General features: G+C 39.9%; 1 protein-coding gene across 2 annotated transcripts in view; it reads left to right on the forward strand.

Annotated features, from left to right (window-relative positions):
- The first annotated feature begins 742 nt into the window (after positions 1-742).
- Positions 743-20,095, forward strand: part of CHID1 (chitinase domain containing 1) — a 98,381-nt gene continuing 79,028 nt past the window's right edge. Inside the window, exons 1-8 of one of the 2 annotated variants that reach the window (XM_063158699.1) lie at positions 743-764; positions 3,697-3,839; positions 5,023-5,172; positions 6,482-6,614; positions 7,561-7,605; positions 8,918-9,024; positions 10,317-10,378; positions 19,572-19,664. In XM_063158699.1, the coding sequence (XP_063014769.1) occupies positions 3,714-3,839; positions 5,023-5,172; positions 6,482-6,614; positions 7,561-7,605; positions 8,918-9,024; positions 10,317-10,378; positions 19,572-19,664 (716 nt within the window). In that variant the 5' untranslated portion in view covers positions 743-764; positions 3,697-3,713. Of the gene's footprint in view, positions 765-3,686; positions 3,840-5,022; positions 5,173-6,481; positions 6,615-7,560; positions 7,606-8,917; positions 9,025-10,316; positions 10,379-19,571; positions 19,665-20,095 lie in introns of those variants that run through there. The other variant, XM_063158698.1, reaches the window with a different exon arrangement.

Here is a 20,095-nt window from a genome sequence, read left to right on the forward strand (position 1 = left end):
CTTACCTATATGATTATTTTGCCTCCAGGTCAGTGTGTGCATTTTAGCCCAAGCTCTTGATTTACCAACACTATTTCTCAGAATCACAGAAAGAATTTGTTTTGAAAAGACCTCAGAAATTATCGAGTCCAACCTGTGATCAAACATCACTATGTCAACTAGACCATGGCTCTAAGTTTTTCTTAGACACCTCCTCGGAAGGTGACTCCGCCACTCTCCCAATGTCTCATCACGTTCTGTATAGGAATTCCTCCCGGCTGGACCTCCAGGTCCAACCTGAACCTCCCCGGGCATAGCTTAAGGCCATTTCCTCTTGAGTTGCTGGTGGCCTGTGAGAAGAGGCTGATCCCAACCTGGCTACAGCCTATTTTTGGGCAGTGAGTGATAAAGTAACCCCGAAGTTCCTCCTCTCCAGGCTAGACCTGGAGCTGTTTCAATTTGCTATAGCTTGGGCTAAACCAAGAGGCTCTTTATGGGAATTTAGAATCACACCATTATTAGCATTTCCTTTCTTCAGCTACGGATGAGCCCCAAAGCACCGCGACCCGGGTCCGGCAGGGCCGGGCCAGCCCAGCGGCGGCTCTGTCGGTGGGGCCTGGCCGGGCTGTGCCGCCGCTGGGCCGGCCCTGAGCGGTCACCGCAGCCTCTCCCGCCCCGCCATGTTGGCGCAGCCGGCGCCCTCCCGCCGCCCCGGCGCTGCCCGGAGCCGGCGGGGCGGGGCGGGGCGCTGCCGCTCGCCCGCACTTCCGCGGCGGCGGCGGGCGGTACGTGGTGTCCGTGGCCCGGCGGGGCTGGGAAGGGACGGAGAGTGGGGAAAGGGCGGGGGCGAGGCCGCGCTCCGGCGGGGCGGGGCGGGGGTCCGGCCTGGCCGTGCTGCGGCGGGGGTGACGCGGCAGCCCGGCGAGGCCGGGGCCGCCCCGCCGGGCCCGAGCTCGGGGCGGCCACAGCGGCGCTGATGCCATGGCAGGCGTGCGGGCTCCCTGGTGTCTCCAGAGCCGGGCGGGCGTGGGAGGGAATTCTGAACGTCAAGGTGGAGCACTTTACAAGGGGGGAGGGTTCAATGTTTACACAGGTTAGAAATGGATTTATTCTCACTCTTCACTCCCCAGTGTAGCTTTTATTGTTTTCAATTAAAAACGCATCAACAGTATGTTTCGTGGCCTTTGCTAAGTGATGCAGGTTCTTTCTGCAAATGTAGTTAGAATCTAGTTTCTTATTTATGAATAAACTATAAACATTGACTCAGTGTTGTGTACCATCCATTTAGTTTCTTTGCTTGCTTATTTCGGACAGCCTAAATCTGTGCTAGCTTGACTTGCTTTTAAAAATTAAGATTATTTAAAACAGCTTTCCAAAAGTATGTTACCTCATGTGGAGGTGGGGTTAAACAACATTTGTGACTTGGCTAGGAGAGAAACCTAGGCTTTAGATCAGTTTGTCAGATGATGTTTTAAACTTTAGGTTGTCCATAGTATCAGTTGGACAAGAATATAGAGGCAATTTTAAATTCTGTTTGCATTTTGCAGTGACAGAGGAGATAAACAAAGAGTGCCAAGCTCAGACAGTTCTGAGTTCAGCTAATTTGAGAAGTGTTAAAAAATGGCAGAGAGTTCGTAGAAGAAAAGTTTGATGAGGATTTAGTTTTGTAAAGCTTGCAAAATGCATCCTTATATTTTCCATAAAGAGCATTTAAAGTCTGACCAATTCATCTTGTGTGTTACAGTAATCCCATCTACTTAATTTTCATTGATGTTGTTAAGGAACAAACTATTAAAATAAGTGTCCAACCAAGAGTTTATACTGGACTGTCAGTAGCAGAAACCAATTTGCCACAGGCTCAGTGCTTCTTACAAATCTAGGAGTGGATGTTGACTTAACAGTAATTGACAGATGGATACGATCCTGTCAAGGAAATGAGCACATTTTGATGTCTAATTAGAGTTCAGGGATGGTTTTCTAAGCTTCTGTTCTTCAGCTGTTAGACATTATCTTCTTTTCAGGGAAGTGATGCTGTTGCTAATTGTTTCTGAAAGTGAAATCAAACACCTCCAAATCGATATATACGAGCTTCTGGGAGAATTGATATCCTGTCCAAATAGTTAAGACTTGTATTGATTCTTCAGGCTCTCAATTGTTCCTCTCTGCAATAGTTTATAGATCTTGCCAAGCTAGATGGAACATAGGAGATACTATCAAAAGCAACCTGCTTTGTCTCATTTTTAGAATGTGGAAAACAAGGGGGTTTCCAGAGACCTTGAAGTCAAAGTAGAAGCATGAGACCTTAATTATTCATCATAGGAATTTCAAGCTTTATGGCAATTCAGCTTTTACCACACTCCATGGATCTAGGAAATATTAGAAGGCTTTCTGCTTTTATTTGCAGTTTATAAAAGACTTTACTAAAATCTTCAAATAATTTTGTACAGGAGGTTTTTGATGTTCTTTGGTGACTGACATTGTTTGTTTCAAGCACTTCTGCCATCATCCTTCTACTTTGTTGCCTAATCAAGTATTTGATACTCTCTTTTCCTGCAGAACCCCTAAATCCTTTAATAAATACCTCTGGTTTTTAAAATCTCACTGCTAAGCCAGACACATACAAATACTAGCAAGTTTGTTGAGTTGTTGATTTCATGTCTGTTTCATTGAGTACATTTCCATTGAAGCTTTAAGGTTCCTTCTGCCACAGTACTCAGAGGCTCAGTTTTGAGTTGTGGGATCTGCACCTGATGTTTTGAAAGTTTGAAACAAAGCACTCAAACTTTGAGCAGCCACTTGTTATCAGTGCCAGTAGAACAAATCTTATAAATATGATTTCTAGAAATGAGCCTGTAGGTCTTCAAAATGAGTGGTAGAGTAATATAAAAAGCAAGATAGTTTTTCAAGTTCAACAAAAATTCAGAATATTGGAAAGAACCAATTTTCTTCTTGATCAGGATCTCATATTTATGAGAAGCAGCTTGATACAGATCTAGAGCCTTGGTTCCCCAAATGCCAAATATTTTCTTTTCTGTTTTCTTCTTATTCACTACTGGGAGCTAGGCTGGGAAACCAGTGCAACTTTTAACTGGGGAGAGATTGAAAAACAAACTCTGGCTGTATTTGACTTTGTTTTTTAAAGTCTTCCTACAGATACAAGGTGTGATAGATGAACACACAACAGAACTGTTGTCTGCTAATTCTCAGTTCCTTTATCTGGAGCTAGGGCAAACTGTCTAGAGTTTTCCTTCTAGACAAAAAGGACATGCCCACCCTTCCCCCTCCTTTTTTTTCTTCAATTTCTGTATCAGTGACTTGGCAAGGAATTGAAAGCAAAGGTCTCTGCTGTTACAGTAAAGGCACGTAGCTGTAAGCATATAGCTATAATTTTTTATATCTGTTAATTAATTTATGACACACTGACCAGGCTAGGGAGGAGCAAAAAAAAAAAAGTTATCCTTAAAAAGGAAGTTGCAAGGGTCCAACCCACTTCATGTGTGATACAGCTACTAAAACAAGGGACAGAAAAGGTGTTTGAGACTAGAGGTAATCTCTCACAATGCACTGCTTTTGTTGCCTGAGCAGAAGCACTGCCTTAATAAGTGTGATTCTAAATGGAACAAGATAAGAAAATTTCTTGACTTATTTTAGACAAGAAAACCAAATGAAACTGTTACATTCCTCTGTTCACAGAGATTTGAACCCTTATGTTTTCAGGAGAAGAGAAACTTGACATGGGGAAAAACACCATGAGGCTTCTCTGTGCATCCCTTTCTCTTGCCATGGTATCCTGGCTAGCTGAAGGTACCCTGTCAAAAACAGATGCAAAGAAAGGTGCTACAAAAAAACTGGAGGAAAAGGTAAGGGAAATAACCAAAATTCTTGTCTTATCTAACATGTGAAGTGAATTAATTGAACTTTGGTAAATGGCCTCTACCTCTGTTAAAACAGCGTTAATGCATTTCCACTGCAGCTGATACTCACAGATAAAACTTGAAACTGTCCTTTCCTTCACCTTTTCTGTGTGTCATAAATGGTTCACTTCTTGAAACACATGATGTAGACTTCTGGAGCTTTATTCCTCTATGCAAGTTGCAGAAACAGGAAGTTTTTATCCCCTCAGGGGGGACACTTCCATCCCTTTGGAAATCAGGGTGGGGAACAGTAGTTTGGGCCAAGAGCTCTAGATCATTTACTGGTGGAATGGAACATTGCCAATGGGAAGGCTGTATCCTGGTGAAAGATTTTGAAGAGCCTTCTAATCAGTTGTTTTTTTGCAGGCAGAAATGATTCAGAGTCCCACAATCATCAGAGCAAGCACAGCCAGCATGCTGAAGTCTCTCTTCACTTGCTGAGCATGTTATTGTTTCCTGTCATTATGCATGTTCATCTGTTACTGTTTGTATCACTTGCTCAACATCTACCAAATTTGCAGGTAGTGAGGGTAATACAAGGTGTTAAGGCAGGCCATATCCCTAAATTCCTTACAATGAATCAATAGATGCCTTCTGCATACCCACCATGAACATCTCATTAGATCTTCTCGTTCTGTTTTTATCTGCTGGGTCAGTTGAAATATCTTCCCTAAAGAAGAGTGTTTAAAATCTTGGCCTTCACAGTGCAGCATTCTCAGACTAAAATATATCCAGTTCAAAAGCTGTCTTCAAATTCTTGGTTAAGAACTCCTAACCCCTTTTTATTATTTTGGGGGTAACATGACAGAAAGCATTGGTTAGAAAACAGAGCGCCATTAGCTGTCATAAATTATGTTCTTTACTCTTATAATGTCTTGGGCTTTGGTTTTTGTTTATATGCTTTTTACCCTCAAAGTTTATATGCTTTTTACAAACAAAGTAAGTTTACTGATGATGACAATTTCTGAGGACTTGTATGTTTCAGTTCAAATCAAAGTGCTCTGCATCATTTGAAAGGAGCGCTCAGAGTTTAATGAAGTGATTTATTTTGCTGTTGTTTTTAAAGTCTGTTGCCATTGAAAGTGTCTGTTTCATATAACTTCTTCTAATAACTGTCTTCTCTTCACAGAAGCTGCATTCTGATAAAAATGTTCAGGACAGGGGATTGGTAGTTGTGGATCCAAAAGCAAAGGATATTATACTGGAACATAAAAGTTATTGCTCCAAGAAGATGAAGGAACGACATTTTTCAGGAGATGTTCTGGGATATATTACTCCTGTAAGTTGATACAATCAATAAAATATGTGTTTTGAATGAATATGCAGCAGACTGTGCTGCAAGTTTGCATCCCTGTTTTAGAAGTATTTTTATAGCAGTGAGGGCTGCTAGTCAAATACAGTCAAATAGCCAGACAAGTATTTGAGATTTGATGTGGGGTTCAGGGGGTCTCAAACCCTTGTTCTCCCATCTGTCTCTTGGAGGATGTCTAGGTCTTCTAGGAGGGTGTATGTTGTTTTTCCTCTCCCTGGTGTTGAGCAGTGCACTTAGAGCAGGTACTGGGTGTGCAGCTGCAGTGGGGCTGCAGGTTGTGCCTGGATGGGAGCCCCAGACAAAAGGCCATGACCTGGTGCTGACCTTTCAGACAGCAAAGGGCTCAGGGACCTGTGGCAGTGGCCAGGTGACCAGACACTTGGACACAGCAGGAGCCAAGGGCTCAGCAGAAAGACCCCAGACTATCACAGGCATGGAGGGACAAAACCTGGGGATTCCTTTGTTGGGGTCCCTCTCCAGAGGCACCAGCTCGTGCTGTTTCTGTGTTACTGCACCACAATTAAATTGCTTTAGGGTTCCAGACATCTAGGACTCTGCCTTGGGAAATCCAGGGCTGAGCCAGTGAGGAAACCCTGCCTGACTGTGTGAGTGTGCAGGGACCAGAAGGGACACCCTGGGGTCACTGGAGTCACCCTCAGCTGTGAAAGTTTGGAGTGGTGGTGTTGTGACTGCCAGAGTGGTTCCTAGATGGTCAGACAGGGAAGCTCCCTTAATGCTGGTTTTAACATGGATGAGAGTATTCTCCTGTCAGTGGTGAGTCAGGGGAAATTGCAGTGAAGTCAGAACAGGAGGGCTGCAACTCGAACCTGCTAAATCAACAGTAACAATTGAATGCTGTCAAACTGCTGTCAAACTGATGTCTTTTGCTATCCTGTCTCCTTCAAAGCATTCTTTCTTGAATGATAAATGTTTCATCCCTTTTTTTACAGGATACTTTTCACTCATTTTTGTCTTACACTGGTCAAAAGACAAATAGGTGCCCTATAAATTTTCACCTTTCTCAAGTTCTCTTGAACATAAATGCAGAGTCTGTAAACTCAAAACTGTGTGGGAATCTACAAGCCAGTTGCTGTAGCTCAAGAGTACTTTTTTATTTGAATGAAAGCAATATCCCAGCAGGTTTCCTCAAATGAACAAGTAGGGATCTGACAGATGATTACATTTTTGTTAAAGAGTTTATATCGGTCAAAAGTGAAGTGAACTCTATCTCTTACTTCTGAGTCTCTCACTTTTTTTGTCTCCTTTGTTTTTCAAGTGGAACAACCATGGTTATGACATTGCTAAAATATTTGGAAACAAATTTACACTAATCTCACCGGTTTGGTTACAAGTGAAGAGGAGAGGGAAGGAAAGGTTCCAGTTCACTGGGCTCCATGATGCTGATCAAGGTGTTGTTTTTTTTCCTTTGAATATGAATTGCAATGTTGTTGCAGACTGTGTAGATTTGGCATACTAGGTGGGTTTTGCTGGCTCTGCCACGTGGTGAAGTAGTTTCATCCATTACATTTTTTTGGCTTTTCTTCAGATTGAACTTTTTTCTGTCCTCACCTGCTTGCATAAGTGTACATAGTTTATTTGTCAAGAAATGTAAGTAGAATGATTGGCTTTTCCACCGTGCTGTCCACAAAACCCCTCTTAAAAAAATAAAAGGACAAAGATCCTGTACAGGGAAAAACAGTCTTGGTTGTTGTATTGTGCAGTTGTTTACCTCTTGTGGGTTTTGGTTTTTTCCCTTTGCAAAAGCTTTAGGAGAATTTATTTAGAAAGGGAAGAGAAATTTAATTTGAAGAGAATTTTTTCCCTTCATGGTGAGGAAAGTGGCAGCAAGATTAAATTTCAGCTAGTATGTACTAGTTCATGGTTTTGAAGTTGATTGAATGTGAAATTTCATTTGAAATAGCTATAATTCTTACCACGTTAGTGCCTACTAACAAATTCATACTAATGCAATGGCCGCCAGGAGGAGAGAATGGGACACTTTAAAGTATCATCTGAAAAAATCAGACATTCCTCCCACGTGATGCCTGATGGCTGCAGAAGTGTTATTCTGAGTAGGCGCTGGGGTAGCTTTCCATAGTGAGGTAGAACTGAGCAGGGAGGGGCTGCGTGGGGACTATTGTAAGGCTGTAGTGAATGCTGTGGTGCAGGTTCATGCCTTCTGTTTCTGTGCATCACAAGATGTTCTGTCTGGGTGGATTATGAACTCCTGGTCTGTGGCAGGAAGAAGTGTATAATGAAGCTATGCTACATCATTTGAAGAATACTTGAAAATATGTTATCATTGTCAACATCATTTATATTTTATCAGCTGTCTTACTTGATACTATTTGACAGGCTGGATGAAAGATGTGAGAAAAACCTCCAAAAACATAAAAATAGGTGAGTCTCTGGTTTATGTTTATTTGCTTGCTTTTTATCTTCTTTAGCTTCTAGGAGAGGAAAGTAAGACTTTCTTCCAGGTCTGTATGGGAGGAAGGAAGATTACCTTAGCACAGCTGTATGAAGAAGATGTCTGAGAAGAAAAAGCAGTTAACTGTAGATGGTTAAGTAACTGACGTGTTGGCCCTCTTGATGCCTTTGTTGTTTTGCCTTAGCTTCTTGTCTCTGAATAAATCCTGGGTTACAGTGCCCTCCATGGAACAATACTAGTATATAACACTGTGTGACTCCCTGGGGAAAGAAGTCTTCAAACTTGTTGCTTGGGGTTCTGTGTAGTTAAAAAGAAAAATAAAAATCCAAATCTGAGTCAGTCAGTCAGACTTTCCTGCATGACAGAAAAGATCTACTTTGTCTCTTCTCCCCTTGAAGCTGGGAACTCTTGGGATGTGCTGCATTGAGTGTCTTGAGGGAAAATGGCAAATATTGCTGTAGAGATTCTGCTGTGCTTCTTACATTTGTCTATAGCAAGAATACTGTAGAACTGTGAAATGCTTCTTGATTCAGAAGGGAGTATGAAATTTGAAATGTATTGGAAAAATTGAATGCTCAGTCAGATATTTTAACATACTTCAACTGCCAGAGGATAAAGCCTTTGAAATCTCTTTATACTCTTCTAAAATACTCTTTTACAACCAAGGTAGTTAGAAGGGGCTTAGACATAGCTCCATAAAATCCATTGCCTTTTCCTGTGGGCATGATTGTCAACTGTTCCAACATCAGTTTTCCTGACTAATTTTTTAATGTTTTGTGTTTTTAGGAAAAAAATTCACATAAGCTCAAGTGCTTTCCAAAAGTAAAAATTTGTCTTAGGGCATTGAGTTGAGTAGAAGAGTGAAGTGATGTAGGGCTGTGTATGAAGTAAATTAGAGTTTGAGGTGAACTTTTCTACCTCATTATTGTGGTAGAACAGATGCACAACTTAAAGATTGGTGTCTTGTGTTCTTGCTGGTTTAAGACTCTACTTGAGGCCCTGAGTAGTGGTTCAGTTAAGATCGTTCAATCAAATGGAAGTATCTTCTCTTAAAACTTAAGTTTTGTGCTGATCATTAATTAAACTTAAACTGGAGAATGTTCTACAGTGTCAATTCATTCTATGCTGCTGAAGTTAGTCAGAGTGAAAAAGCAATGATCTCAGTCATGGGATTTGATTGTATCTCTGCTTGTATCTGCTGTATTCTGTTTCTGCAGAAACATTCCATTGTAGATAATAAATTCCTTATTTTCTCTACTGATTGACTACTTTGCCTGATAGTGCCTCGAATTTTGTTTGATGGCTGGACTTACCAAGACTTTGAGAGTGTTTTTGGCAGTGAAGATGAGATAGAGGAGCTTTCCAAGAACATGGTTCTGCTAGCCAAGGTAAAAAAACCTATTTATGATGTTTATAAAATTGTGTGAGATGATACTTGATTCCTTTTGTAATAGATGATTTCTGATTTCTTGTGATTTTGCATTCTATGAAATAGAATTTGCTGAAAGCAATAATGAGGATTCTTGATAGTGTGTCTTAGTATGTGTCCAGTTCCTGTAAATATGAAATGTAGCAACACTTAAGTGCAGGTGACTATGAGTCTAACCTGGGACTACATCAGTCTGATCAACATAAGTTTGTTGTCATTGGCAGCTGCACTTGTGATTTTTGCCTGCTTTAAATTTCTTTTACATTTCTATTAGAAATATAATTATTGAGCTGTGGCTATACTGCTTAGTGGTATTTTCTGATGGACAGTAAAAGAGTCATGGGTGCAATGGGTGCTGTTTTCTGTACAGGAATGCATTCAGGCTCAGTGTGGTAAAGCTAAGGAACCACTTTTAATACCAAGAATCACTCATTGGATATGTATTACTGAACAGTTTTGCTCAGGTCTGATCAACCAGTTTCCTCAAAATGTTAAGAGACTAGGGAGAGCAGGAGAGGAATTTTGCTAAGGTTTCTGGCCAACCCCTTTCCTAATGGCTTTAGAGCTATCCCATGTGTGAGAATAGACAAGCTGCACCCAAAAGACATTCAGCATTAGTGATTGATTCATGGCAGCCTGTTTATTTATTGTCAGAATAAGAGTTGTCACTTGACATGACATAAAGAAATCTTACAGTGCTCTAGAGGAAGTTGGATGTACTCAGTTAAACTGAGTAATTTCTTAAAATTTTTAACCAATATGTCAATTTTAGGTCCTCAGTAACACTTGACCTCTTAAGGATGTCAACTCAGGTACAACAGTATCCTTGATCATGCTAAGAATAAAGTATCAAAAGAGAGACTAATTATGGGAGATACTTGGAATCATGTCTATGCTGAATTAGCATTTGTGTCTTCAGACTCAAGAGATAATGAGTTTTTTCCCTGGTATACAACTAAAAGTGTGTCAAATTATTTGCTTAACAACCACCTTTCATTAGTGTCTGAATTTTCCTAATACAATATTGGCTTTTTCTGTAAAAGTAGATAAAATGGGTAACTAATAGAGATTTTCAACTTTTGCATGTTTGTGTTTGTTAAATGATTTAAATTTCTCTTGGACTTCTCCATGAAATGCTGTGTTAAAGATGAATCTGGTGTAAGAATACAAAGCATGTTCAATCTGTAATAGTACAAGAAAAATAACTGCATGGTCATTAACTGTGTTTTGTTGACAATTCTCTTTATTTAGAATGAAAATTTTGATGGCTTTGTAGTTGAAGTGTGGAGTCAACTGGGAAATCAAAAGCAAACGTGAGTATAAATCTCTAGGAAGCAATTCCTAAAAATCAGCTCCTTTAAAGCATCCTTTTAATTTGTCCATGTTGATTTGAGTATGTCTTTACAAATAAATACACTTAATTCTAGAACAACTAAAGGTTGTTCTTCTAGTCTTACAATGAAGTAGAGGGTTTTACCTCACTCTACATGAGATCAAAGATTACATCATAATCTTCACAGTGGGTTCATCAGGTCGTGTTAGTCTTTCATTCTTGAGTTTTGCATGATCTAATTTGTATGAGGAGATAGAGGATACCTCAGTTGCACACTCATTCCCACGTTGGCACTGACCTCTATCATAACAGTGTTTGCTTTGGGTTACTGGCTGAGGCTTGGAACTGTGTGACACTTTCAAGACCTAAGGCAAACGCCAAACTTTTGCTTCACGAGGAAAAGGCAGAATATTGTGGTGAAATTAATGATTCAGTGCAGGAATCTGAAGATTTTCTGTTAGTTTCTCAGGAAATTCAGGCATCCATTTCTCTAAAGCACTTTCTCTAAAGTTTCTTACAGATCTCTGTTGCCTAAAATGTCTGGGGGAAAATAGCTTCAAGAATGATGCACAGAATGCAAACTTCATTATGGAAGGCTTTCACCTTTCAAAAAATGGTTACTTAAGGTTATTCTGGTTAGTGCAAATACTGCTGACTGATGGCATGTATTAATTACTTCTCAAACTGAGTTTACTATTAGCAGTCCTACCTTTTCCCTATAAAATTAATACTTGGGAACAAAAAATTGAAACTGCAGAATCTTTTTTAGCTTTATAAAGGGCTCCATCAATTGCCCTGCAATGAGTAATCCTTCTGCTGTATGCTTTTGCTTATAATTAGGTAATTTGCCCGGTTGTTCCTAAGAGCTAATCTGTATCCTGGGCTCTGAAGCTACTGCAGTGTCTTAATAAAGTAGCCAAGAGGGTGTCTGAAGCAATTAGTAACTGCCAGTCAGAAGTGGGTGGTAGTGGTTATTTTATTTACTGTGCTTACTGTATTTAAGTAAAATCAATAGTTTTCCTATTAGTTAACACAGATATAAGACAGACTGTGTAACTGTCATTGTAAGACTCACTGTAGATCATTTTAAACACACTGGCATGAAAGTGCTGTATTGCAGATGAAACACATGAGCAAAGCATACTTTTCTATTAGCTCCAGGGTGAGTTTCTTTGTGGCATGATAAAAATACAGTTCTCTTCCAGGAGTAATGTTGGTTTAAAGCAGTGTTGTTTCACAGAATCACAGAATTGCAGAATAAACTGAGTTGGAAGGGATCCACAAGGATGGATCATTGTGTCCAGCTCCCACCCCTGCACCATCCCCAGGAGTCACACCCTGTGCCCTAGTGTGTTGTCCAAAGGCTTCCTGAGCTCTGTCAGGCTGGTGCTGTGAGCACTTCCCTGGGGAGCCTGTCCCAGTGCCCAAGCATCCTCTGGGTGGAAAACCTTTTTCTAATATCCAATCTAAACCTCCTCTGATGCAACAACTGTTACCAGAGAAAAGAGGTCAGTGTCTGCCCCTCCTCTTCCTCTCAGGAGGAAGTTGAAACTGCAATGAAATTTCCCCTCAGTCTCCTCCATGCTGGACAGACCAAGTGACCTCAGCTGCTCCTCACACAGCTTCCCCTCAAGGCCCTTCACCGTCCTCATGGCCCTCCTTTGGACCCTCTCTAACAGCTTCATGTCATTTTTATCACATTGTGGCACCCAAAACTGCCCCCAGCACTTGAGATGTGGCTGCCCCAGTGCAGAGCAGGACAATCCCCTCCCTTTTCTGGTTGGTGATGCTGTCCCTGATGCCCCCAGCCCTCCTGGCTGCCAGGGCCCTGCTGACTCAGATCCAGCTTCCCAGAGACCAGGACCCCCAGGGCCCTTTCCATGGCACAGTTTATGTGTGTGCTGGACATTTTGTCCAGAAGGACACTATGAAAAACAGCTGTTATAAAAACTGTTAGTATTACAGGAGATACTGCTGTTTAGTTGCCTCAGCCCTCAGTTACCTGAGTGTTATTTAGGTGAAGCACCACCTCCTATCACTATCTGTCTGTTACTCATAGAAAGGAGTGGAAAGTATTTTCCATAACTTCTGAAAAGGACAGGGTTATTCTCATGTTGTATAATGGTAACTGGATCCTTTTCTCTGAGTAGGTAATGTGTAATTATGTGTGGCCACTGTGAACACTGTGAGCACTGGAGGATTATCCTAATTTGAATGTGAGATTATTTGTCAGGAAGGCATAAAGGGAAACAGAAGTTAGGAACTGCACGTTTTCTTCCATTTCAAGACCTGATCTAAGTGCTTCATTGGAAACTCATCAGTGGGTTTTTCCAAATGGTTGGGATGTTTAAGTTGAACAGTGCCTTGTGTTGGGCTTGCAGCATTCTAAATTATGCCAATTGAGACAGAAAGCTGAAGCAGTGTGCAGTTACAGCTCTTTTGTGAATGTAGGAGACTCACATCATTACATGGTAATTTTGTCTTATGATGCTTCTAAGTTGTGGGACCATTGTCTTCATTTTGAGATTGTGTTTTCCTATCACTAGCTTTGAAACTCAGTGGCTTGGCTATCCAGTGCCCAAGAGTTTTCCCTAATAATGTTCTTGGAGGGAACAACTTCTTAGAACAGATCTTAAGGGGCAAAATTAAGTGCATTTATTACGTTGGCAAGCCTGTATTTTTTGCACTTTGAGTGCTGTTACTTTGATCAGTTCATTTCCTGCAGTACAGAGCAGTTTTTTCTGCATAAGCATGGGTGGTCTTTGCTTCGCTTGTTTCTGTCAGTAAAGTTGGAGAAGCGCAATGCCTCCTTTAGCCCACAGCGTGGCAATATTGTAACGTGAGTCACACCTGATCTTCCCTCAGCTTGTCTCTTTCGAACCGGTAGTAGAGCAAGTTCTTAACCTCGGAAAGGTGGGGATTAGTTCGCAAGAGATGTCAGCACAGAGGTGAACCCTAATCCTTTGGAGAGGTGAGGTGCTTGTAGGACAGTATTTGTGCATGCTCCAAATGAAGCATCTGTCATAACTGTTAGGTGAGGTGTAGGCTTTCCTACACCTCCCAAGGTCAAATGCTTGGAAGTAGCTTAACCTGCTTCTAGTTAAAGGGACTAAAGATCATAATGATGCTCCTGGGAACAGATATTTTGCCTTCGAACTACTTTCAGAGCACTCTGACAATACAAGGAGACCTGCCTAGCTAATACAGTTTATTCATGTTATTTAAAGTGAACATGTTTTAGTTTAAAATAACATTTTAAAAAATCCCTTTTTTTCCTGACATACAAGGAATAATCTCACATAAGCAGTTAGCAACAGGTTATTGAAACTCAACACAGGTGCATAAAAATGCATGGGTATACCCTGCAGCTGCCAGCTTGCTTTATGCAATGTTAGAGCAGTGGTGTCAATCTAGGAAAAATATTTCACAGAGAATCATTATGGTTTTCATTTTTCAAAACCTAAATTAAGTGCATACCTAGCCATTAAATTAATAAATGGCGCTCAATTATTCTATATACTTCATATATCTGTGTTAAGGGGAAAGCTATGGAAATTATTCCTGTGATGTTTTTAACTGTTCTGGAAAAGATCTGAGATCCCATCCAATGCGCTGCCTTAGTGGTGCAGGAACACTTGATACAGTACTTGATAAGCTGGATAAAGGCTTCTTTATCCAGCTTAAAGTGACAGTGGGGGGATTTGCTTATGGAATATTTGTGCCTGATAAAGTGTTTCAGCTGCAAAATCAACATCCACTCTCTGAAGAAAATGTGCAGTGATACTTTCTAGCAGAGTGCACCCAGGAGCAGGTGAGTCTGCAAAAGAATCTAAAAACCTGATGATTAGTGTCCTAACTCACCAAGAAACTGGACTATGATTTAAAAACTATTTAATATATCAGAAAGCTGGATTAATTGCAGCTGAAGTTCTCTTCTCAGTTGACCTCAGGTGAGTAAGTGTCCCCATGAGATACCTTTTTTCAATAGCTGAACCTGAATATTGGATGGGCATTTTCATAACACATGCTCTCCCTTGATGTTGGGGCTTAAGAATTGCCTAAAAGCTTTGTGATGATTAAATTATGTAAGAATCTTCATCTAACAGAATAGCAGAGTAACTATTCAGTAACATATAAATCCTGTGACCAGCCTCTTTAAGAACCTATGATCACTGAGCACTTTTAAAATTAGATAAACTTAGACACTTCTCTCTCAGCCCTTTGTGTGTTTCCAGAAAACCTTTCTTTTTTGGGGTACTCAAGTCAACTTTAGAATTGAGTGCAAATTTTTCCTTTGAGGCCCAAGGAGTTATCTGAGTCTTCAGTTTCCTGTTAATTCTAGCTGGCATCACAGATGAGGTGAAATGTTGCTAAAAAGTTATGCTGCTGGCATCCACTAAAACATGAAATTCTGTGGTTTCAGGCTCACTAAATACCTTCTGTTCTGTGTATTCTTAAGCAGAACTAACTCAAACTAGTTTGGGTTTTTTCTAGAACCAAAACATTTTCAGTCATTCTGGTTTGGGGTTGTAGAATTGTTCTGTAATGCTTAGCAGACTAAAGTCTTAAATTATGTAAGTCCTTTGTGCTGCTTTATTTTGCATATTCATTAAATGTTGATTTATCAGCATTATCAATTTTTATAAGAGAATTGTTTGCCTGAGTGTATCTGCCTGCTTTCATGTTAGATATCCTGAGCAGCCTCTTCTCTGTCTGTTCATGTAGAAGCTTTGGTCCCTCACGTCCTACACAGCAATGCATGGTGTGTGTATTTTCACTTGTTTAAAATGGCATTAGGTTCTCTTTTTAGGTTCTTAATTTTAGAAATAACACCTGTTTCATCTGAAGAACCTGAATTGCTTTGATACCTCTGTGTGGGTCTGTTTTGGGGACTTTATAGTGACCACTTCAGGCTCTTGCAGATGTCTAATACAGATACTTTGAAGTACCCTCTGTAGCACTGGTACCTACTTCTTCCCTGTGTTTTCTGGGAATAGAGTTATTAATATACAAATCACAGTGACATCAAATTTAATGGGAGATGAAAGACTGCATCTAAGTGATGCTGCTTCCTTTCATGCTAGCAATCATTGCACAGTAAAAAAGGGTTCAGCTGCCCACCTTTTACCCTAACACACAGGAAAGTAGTCTCTTAATAGATATCTAAATGAGCTATCCTATGCAGATGATACCTCAATTCTAATATGTTTTGCAGTTTCTTATAGTTTAAACCTACTTCTTAAATAACTTTTTTTCTAAAAGTTTCTTGCCTGATTTTGAATAAAATATTTCAAGTTATTAATCTCATGGCATTTAAGTTTAGAAATGTACATGGCAGAAGTATTGAGAGGGGTGAACATGCAAAGGCTCTCCTCCTTATTTAGTTAACAGCTAGATAAGACCACGTCTCACTATCTCAATTGTGGGTTTACTGGGTGGGTTTATTTTTCTCCAGAGACCTGGATATGTTATGAAAAAGGTGTAATATACTTATAATACTCTCACAGGCTACATAAAAATGCGCACAATATTCTGATCAGTCCAGCATTACTTGACAGATGGCACTGCCATCACACAGAATCAGTCTGAAAAACGTGATTTTTTTGTCACTCTATGCAGAAGATGACCTTCAGGCATCTTATTAATGTTGGTAGGAGTATAGGGGGAAAGACTCTTCTGGTAGTTGTATCCTTCATGTTAGTCCCTGAAAAATTAATCTATTAATCAAAGATTTGCCATAATTCACTCCAGTTTCTAGGTATTAACTAGGCAGTGAAATGGCAGAAAAGGGCAATTTCTTTTTCAAGTAGACAGCTTTATTTTGTCCAATTTTCTTGACAAGGCATAAATTTTAGGGAGCAGTGACTCCCAATTTGTGCAGAAAGGTGGCTGAAGTTGGAAAGCTGCAGAGCTTTGAAGGGTGGTGTAACTGAAGGGAAGGATATGAAAACCTTTCCTATCTTCTGCAAGGCCTTTAAAATGCATTGACTTCCCACTCTTGTGCACTGAAGTTAACTGTTCTACAAGGTGTTCAAAACACAGTACACCAGCAGTGCTGGAAAAGGTGATTTTTGGAAAAATAAACTTGCCACAAACTATGGGTGATGAAAGCTTTATAGGGGACAAGGTACTTTGAAATCATAAACACTTGGAAAATTGACCTACCAAATAGTAGTGATAAGAGAAGGCCTGAAATAGCATGAATGAAGTAGACCTTAGTTAGCTCAAGATAGAATCTTAAAGCTGCCAGTAGCTACTCTGAAGTTAAACTTGACTACAGTGAAGTGTCTGGTAAATATTTAATGAAGCTTTTTTAGAAAGATTGATTCTATTCCTGTTTTTCTGTACTTCATTATAATGTTTAAAATGTCAGTAGCTTTTCTTTCAAAATTGCCAATGGTAACATTGGAGAATATTGCATTTAAAACACTGGAAAACTTTACTGTGTTGGGACACAGTAAAGTTTTAATTTATAGCACAATAAATGAATGTTCTGCTATTGCTCTTTGGAGGAGAGGGAAAAGTGCACATTTGATTTACATCATCTGTCTTGGCCACACATGGAAGTGAGCCTAGATTCAGTCTTTAGCCATTAATCCTGCCTGATTTGCCAGAAAGTTTTCAGGACCCAGAACCCTGGCTTGACAGGTTAGCAAATGGATACTAATTTGAATTTCTTGAGCAAAAATCTGCAGTTTTCTGGCCATCCTTTTTTCTTCTTGACCTCCTTCAAGTTGAAGGTAATTGTTTTTCAGCCAGATCAATACTGATTGAAATTTGTGTGGGGAGGGTAGGAAGTGGCTATTTAGATGTAGCCTGTTTTAGAGTCATGAGAGCACCAACAATGCATTCCCACTGCATTCAACAATGCATTCAATCTGCATTCCCACCCCTTTTCCAGACCACAAATCTCCGTCCTGTGTTTACAGTTGTTGGTTATGGTTCTACACTTATATGTTTCAAAATAAGACTTTCTTTGTGCAGTCAGTGTTTTTGTGGGTATGTCACTGCCTTTGTGGCTCACTTTTTGCCTGTGCAGAATGGGAGTAAGGATGTTAACCTTGTTTCTAAATGGAAAAGTTATCTTGTTCTGTACCTATGCTAGGTTTTTTTGTCCCTTCATATTCTGAAGGGTTAAAGTCAGCAAATGTTTTGCATGGAGTAGAGTTCTCAAAGCTCCTGCAGCTAACAAAGGCAGGCCAGGCAGAGAAGAGAGATCCCCACTGATGAACACTGTAGAATAATCTCAAGGTGAGAGGAATTGATTCTTTGGTCAAATTTATTTTATATATAGCATCTCTGACATCTAATAAAAGTTGAGTTATACTGTAGTTCAGGCATAATTAGTTAAAAAGGTCACTAAGCCACGAGATACAAATCAGTGGGAAGGCTTGCTTACCTAGTTTTAATACTGATTATGGTTTTTGATAAGATTATGTCATGTGGGAGTTGTGATAGATGTGTAGGTTTGTTTCAATAAATGTCTGTTTAGCTTAGTGTTGCAAATTTTTAATGTGGTTCCTGTGAAAAAGGATTCTTCTTTGCTATAATTGATTTGTCTTAATAGTGACACTCCTAATGTGGAATGCATGTGGTAAAGTAACAGGGGGAAAACTCTTGGTTTCCCGAAGCAAGAATGGCAGAAGTACATGCTGCAGACAGACCAAAAGCTGATTCCTGTAATCCCTTGTCTTCCTCTAGAAGAGAAATACAGGTGGCAGTGTGATAGCTCATTGTTAAGGGCTGTTCAGTACAGGCAGCTCTCAAATTGTAAGCACAAAATATTGCTGGTATTGGAAAGGTGATAAAACGTGCTTTGTTTGTTTGCCTGGATTTTGAGAGTAATGGCTTTTGTAGGTCCTAGGAAGTTTTCATCAGGCATCAAACCTTTTCAGGGTAAATGGAAATACTTGGTTACCTTTGGATAGTGTTTCAAGCGTAATCACTGTGATGGATAATTATATAGGAAGAGCAATAGCTTCAGTAGAATATCTCTAGGATTATACTGCCTTGAAAGGCATGACAGTACCAAGATGTTGTTTCTGAGAGCTCAGGTCTGATCCAGTTTGAGTGGGGCAAGCAGCTTGGATGGTGGCTTTTGTATATTCTGCCTTGCCTCCTTAAGCACTTTCAGCCTCTTGTCATGGATGGTGAAGTTGCTTTCTATTTGGTTCTGGTTTAAGTGTAGTCCTAAACAGATCTAGAGTTCTGTACTAATATCATCTGACTCTGTTTGTGGGCCCTTATGGGCAGGTGAAAAATAGGAAAGTTAACTTTGTTCTGAAAAATCAAATGACTTAAGAAAGGCACTCAGAAGGGCCATGTTTGTAGTGCAAATTTAGGGTATTCTTGGATTCCTCTTAAGATGACATTAAATTTAGTTTCTGCAGATTAAAGGGTTTTCTATTGATATCGACCTTCCAATTAGAAGTGCTAAAACCAGTTTGCATAAGAATTTTAAAGTTTATTTTACTATTGAAATATCAAGAATATGGATATGAAAATCAGCTTTTGTGGAAGTCTTTATTTAAATGATGCAGACAGAAGATGCTATTTCCAGATATGACATTGTCAAATGTGTATTTTGTTTCAGTGAAACAGTGAAGTATGGAGAAACAAAAGGATTACTTATACAGGAAAAGAACCAGTAGAAGAAATGTTTCTTAACACAGGCCTCAGAAATATCCCTTTGAAGAGTGCATGTTCTGCTGTGAAAGTATCTTCACAAATTCTTGTGTGCAGCAGCACAGCGGCAACTTTATTTTCTTCAAAATTTGCTTCTTCAGAACAGTGTTTGGTTCTTCTATTGATCTTAATTTTTTTCACCAAAAATGACCTCAATAAATTATAAAGTATGCTGGCTTGTTTTACATGATAACAATGCATAGTTAGAAAAATAAAATAAAACTTAAAAAACAGTTAGAACCCCAAGGTGATCACCAGTTCCCATAAAACTAAGACTGTCTCAAGCAGTGCAGTGTTAGTAGTCCTTAAAGACAGTAAGCCTAATCAGTCTTCCTAACTGTTTTTTTCTGCTATGATAATTTGCAACAAATTGTGTTTGTCTCTCTTGCCAGCTGCATCTTTTCAAGTATTACTACTGTTACTTGTTCTCCTCAATATATAGCAGCAGTTTTCCTGCCTTTCCCTCTAATAGTATATTTCTATTTCAGGGAGTTGATTCACTTGCTCACTCACCTTTCTGAAGCTCTTCATGAAGCACAACTTAAATTCATACTGGTCATCCCTCCTGCAGTTGCAGCAGGGTGAGTATTCCTCTTTAGATGGCAGTTTCCAGGTGAGAAATACTTTCTTGTCTGATAAACAGTAAGTTCAAAGCTTTGTTTACAGCTATGCAGTTTAAAAGAAGAAGAAATTATTTGGGTTTGATTGGTAGTCCTTTCTCCATGCATATTGCACTGAATGGTCTTGGTAACTATGTGCTCTCACACATACCTCTTAATTTTTGATGTGATAGAGGAACCAACAAGGAGAGGTTCTATGCTGGACCTTGTTCTCCCCCACGCTCCAGCTGGGGTGTCATGAGAACAGAGTAGAAGGGCAGAATTCCCTCCCTTGACCTGCTGGCCACACTTCCCTTGGTGCAGCCCAGGATGTGGTTGGCTTTCCCAGCTGCAAGTGCATAGTTGGCTAACCATTGCATAGTTGGCAATGAAAGATTATTTTTTTTCCCCCC

Source organism: Melospiza melodia, chromosome 6, assembly GCF_035770615.1.
Source record: "Melospiza melodia melodia isolate bMelMel2 chromosome 6, bMelMel2.pri, whole genome shotgun sequence".
Taxonomy (NCBI): Eukaryota; Metazoa; Chordata; class Aves; order Passeriformes; family Passerellidae; genus Melospiza; species Melospiza melodia.